General features: G+C 46.9%; 1 protein-coding gene across 1 annotated transcript in view; it reads right to left on the bottom strand.

Annotated features, from left to right (window-relative positions):
- Positions 1-4,305: 4,305 nt before the first annotated feature.
- The window catches only part of gfra1a (gdnf family receptor alpha 1a), a 35,516-nt gene continuing 35,135 nt past the window's right edge, over positions 4,306-4,686 (bottom strand). Inside the window, exon 10 of the mRNA XM_068740991.1 lies at positions 4,306-4,434. Coding sequence (XP_068597092.1) covers positions 4,306-4,434 — 129 coding nt within the window. The remainder of the gene's footprint in view (positions 4,435-4,686) is intronic.

Below are 4,686 nucleotides of genomic sequence, written 5' to 3'. Positions count from 1 at the left end.
CCTCATTAAAATCTAATCTTCTGCACGCTTTACTTGGGATTCCTTTCCGGGTTGGGAGATCCAGCATTCCAGAAGAATAGCAACGTCTATCCCTCAAACCAGAGTGAAGAATGGCCCCCTGGTGACACGTGCATGTTTCAGGCGCTTCCCAACCCCCGCTCCAGCGCCAGCAGGGATTTCTTTGGGTTGTGCTTCTGAGCAGCATGTCGAGGTTCTCGAGAATAACCGGTTCACGAAGGCCGCTTTAGAACCCCGAGGGCAAGATGGATGGTAAACGAACACGGGCCAGGCTCACGAGGGGAAAGCAACACGCTTGTTCTGCTATAAACCGTTTAAAGAGCTGCAGACAGAAATCATTCCACGACTCAAACAGGAGCCGCCGGCGCATTCCTTTCATGTTGAGTCGGGTCCGTGCTCACGGCCTCCACCGTCTGTTGTTTCATTGCAATTAACGTGCAGAATCGCATTAGAATCATTAAACACCAAAATAACCAAAAATGATTTCTTCTGTCATCGTTGCTTCCGAGCGTTACGTTTCGGAGAAACCAAAGTAGACCGGATCTTAATGCTGCAGCCGATTAGATGAGTGGTGGTGCGTTCAGGGACTCTTACCAAACCTGTAAAAAGGAGTGTCTTCAAGCTGCAGTCTCAGACCTGGCAGCTTTTCTCATGTTGAAAGATGATTGATTTCAATGACGACATGAAGGAAATTCAAATTCCTCTCAAGGTTGTGATGAGGAAGGCGCATCGCATCGTTTCCCTCCCTTTGACACTCATGTTTTATTCATGATGTCATAAACGTCTACTCGCCTCTTTAACACATAATCAAAGGCGTGGACATTTTAAATTCAGTTATGAGAGTTGAATGAATGAATATATTTATTAGATAGAATGTTAGAGTACAAGTACAGTCACACAGTAGCATGTATTACAGTACAAGTACAGTCACACAGTAGCATGTATTACAGTACAAGTACAGCCACACAGTAGCATGTATTACAGTACAAGTACAGTCACACAGTAGCATGTATTACAGTACAAGTACAGCCACACAGTAGCATGTATTACAGTACAAATACAGTCAAACAGTAGCATGTATTACAGTACAAGTACAGTCAAACATCCTGTCTAAGAGGAGCATTTCAAAAAAGCCTTTGCGGTCTTGTTTCCGTTGAAAGTTCTTTGTACATAAATCAACATATAAAAATACCAATAAAACTAAAAATAAATTACTCCACAAATGCAAAATAACAATAAATTAAAGACACATAATATGTACAACGTAGGTGGACAAAAAAAAAGGGGGGGGGTGGGTGGGGTTGATCCGGGGAGAGTCGTGATGACTATCTCCGTTTCTGTCCCCCTAAAAGGTGTATTTTTAGGGCCGTTTTGAAGGAGGCCAAAGAGGTGCATGTTTTGAGGGCAGGAGTCAAACAGTTCCACCCTTAGGGGGCAGTATTGTAAAAAGATGATTTACCCATGTTAGTCCTATAGGAGGGGGTAATCAGGTTGTTGTTTGAGCTCCCTCTAGTGTTGTGGCTGTGGGTGTCACTAAATCTGTGGAGGTGTTTATTCAGGTATGCAGGGATTGAGGGGACTGAGGGCAGAGCTGCATTGACTATTTTAAATGCCAATCCCATTTTGAGCTGTTTAACCCTGTCTTCTACCCTGAGCCATTTTAGGCTAGCAAAATGTCCAGGAAGAAGGTGGGTCATGGGCCCCAGATTGAGGAGTAGCCCAATCAGTTTGTTTTGGGAGGTTTGGAGCCTGGTTTTCAGGGACACTTTGATGTTTGAGTACCAGGAGGTGCTAGCATAGTCAAAGAGGGGCTGAACGAGGGCTCCAGCAAGCGTCCGGAGACAAAAGCAGACATTCTGCCCAAGTTAATGATTGATAGCCTTAGCGCTTTGGGCTAACTCTCATTGCAATGGAGGCGATGCATCCAAAATAATTACAGGGACAAAAGTAAAATCACAGCAGGTGTGAGGTGGAAAGACGACACTGCAGCTCTTAGTAGGAATGAGGAAGACGATGAGGAAGATGAAGGTTTGGTGAGATAAAACACGGTTATTCTACATCAGCTGGCTCTCAAATGCAGAACCGGTGCCTCCATTAGCATGTTGCGCTAACTAGAGAAGACAGGAAGTGCACGCCTGAGATGCTGACCAGCTGAAACGCAGGAAGAAGGCGGCGTTTATCGATAGGTGTGTGTATATAATCAATACTCGTCATGTTCCTGGGGTTTCCGGTCCGTTGGGCTTGTCTGTGATTCGTTCTGTCCACGTTGAGTGTCGTGTCGTCTTCTCGATAAATTCTCGCTTGTATTTTCTGGTTTGGATTATTTTGGCCTTTGACTGACGGCGTCACCGTCCACTTTTTTCACAGGTGATGTAATCACCAGTGATTGTATGACATCATCACTTCCTCTTACATAATGTCACTTAAAGGTACAATATTGGGAATCTGTCAGATAAGATCGTTGACGTTATCAGGAAGCGTCCTTTGATCCTGTGGTTCACCTGTCCGTCTTTGTGTCCTCGTTTCCTCTCATTCCTGTTCAATAGTAAATAAAGACCACTTGAAACACTCTGGGTGATTTTACGGTTTTTAATCATAACTTTTGTGCAATAGATTTTACATTTTCACAAGCTAAGAAGTTAACGCCAGTAGACTGAGGGAGACCACACCCCAAAACACCTGCTTCTGAACCGTATAAAACAACAGATGGATGGAGGTGACGGGAACATTATTTATATTCCATCCAACAGTTTAGGACAGGAAGTCTTCTGGACAGAACCAAACCACACCTCCATCAATCGGGTCCGGTCCTTGAGGGCAAATAAAATTAGAGATATTTCAGTGTCTTTATTCTCTCAGCGTCAGGTCACATCCAGTCTGCGGGGTTAGGGTTAGGGTTAGGGTTAGGGTTAGCTCACCCTCTCATCGGAGGACGAAGCCTCGAGTCGGTTCATTAGGAATAAACACATTTACTTCCCCGATCAAAATTCATCTCATCGTAGCAGTGAAGCATAACCGCCGCCGCCTGGCTGATCCCGTTCTCACAAACTCATCGGAAAAGCAAACATTTGTAAAAGATAAAATAAGAAAGATTTGATAAAGATAGAAAAATAAGTTGAAATCGTAGCCCAAACAAATCCACTCCATATTTCATCATCATCATCATCATCATCACGGGGATAGGAAGGAGGAGGAGCGGTACCTTGGTATCCTGTACAGGGGAGTTATATTCTGGCTTCTTCAATGCACTTTATGTTGAATGTGAATGTCTCAATGCTCTAGAACAGAATATCTGACGTCGGTAAATAACGCCGAGCGTGTCTGAGAAGCTGCGTGAAGCGACGTGCCGTCAACCCGCCTTCCTGTGTCCAGAGGGCCGGCGTAGCTGCACATGCTGTGGTGATGAAGGGTGAGGATGAAGAGGGGGGGGGTTGCAGGAGACGCCGGTCAGCTCATGAACCCGATTGAGCCGCCTTTCCTCCGGCTGTTGCGTGTTTGTCGGCACAATGATGAAAAAAACAAAAGACTTTCTGAATATGATTTTGAAGGTTACAAACATCACGAATGGGCGGCGTGGATTTCGGCGCCCACAGCAGCGGCGCTTCACCTGTGATCTCTGAGCAGCAAGTGAACAGAGCAGAGTGAGTGTGTCTGTGTGTCCCTGTGTGTGTGTGCATGTGTGCAGTGTGTGTGTGTGACAGACAGGCCGGGCGCGGAGGCTCTAACTTCTCTGATGGTTTCAGTCGTCGCTTTTCATGAAAAAAAAGACTTTCAAGCGACTTTTGTATCAGACGAACATCGACATGAACTCTAAAAAATACAGAATACCAGATCACATCGTTGCCTAAACATCCACCAATCACAGAGGAGACTGCTGGCGCCGCGGAGGCTGCCCGAGCGCCCGCCGCTCCTGAACCCACCGAGCCTCAGACGTGGGTGCAAGCAGGTCTGGAAAGTCAGAAGCTGATTGTAATCGACATTGTGAGTCGCTTTCCAAAAGCCACGGCTGCGGTTCATTGGGCGTCGCCCTCCAGCTTTAAATCCCTTTTTTTTTAGCCCAGAGGGAACACACAGCCAGACGGAGTCAGCGTGTACAGAAGATCACCGTTCAGCACGCGGCTGCAACGCACACGCAAGCTAGCACGAACAACAAAGCGTCTCAAAGAGGGAACTGAAAGTACAACAGCTATTACTGAGGGGGGGGGGGGGGGGGAGGGCAGGCGTCTTCTTTACAAGTGTGTGTTTGTCAGTCCTTTGTGGTTTCGTTGCTGTGGAGCTACAAGACACTTAGCCAGGAGCGGGGCTGCAGTAGCACAGCCAGAGCAGCGGGGGCAGCAGAGAGCCTGGGCGCCATCTGGGGACGGCTGAGTTTCTCAGGATGTCGTTGGACGTGCTCGGACCGTCTATCTGAGGGTCCTGAGAGACAGACAGACAGAAGACGAGCTCACAACAAGCTTTGGGAGACTTTCGTTTGATACGAAACAATCCTGAAAAGTACTGAAGCGCGTTATTCTGAAGCGCGTTATCCTGAAGCGCGTTATCCTGAAGCGCGTTATCCTGAAGCGCGTTATTCTGAAGCGCGTTATCCTGAAGCGCGTTATCCTGAAGCGCGTTATCCTGAAGCGCCTTATCCTGAAGCGCGTTATCCTGAAGCGCGTTATTCTGAAG

This window comes from Brachionichthys hirsutus, chromosome 7 (assembly GCF_040956055.1).
Source record: "Brachionichthys hirsutus isolate HB-005 chromosome 7, CSIRO-AGI_Bhir_v1, whole genome shotgun sequence".
In the NCBI taxonomy this organism is placed as follows: domain Eukaryota; kingdom Metazoa; phylum Chordata; class Actinopteri; order Lophiiformes; family Brachionichthyidae; genus Brachionichthys; species Brachionichthys hirsutus.
The sequence above is the reverse complement of the archived record's forward strand: the minus strand, read 5'-3'. Positions and strand labels throughout refer to the sequence as shown.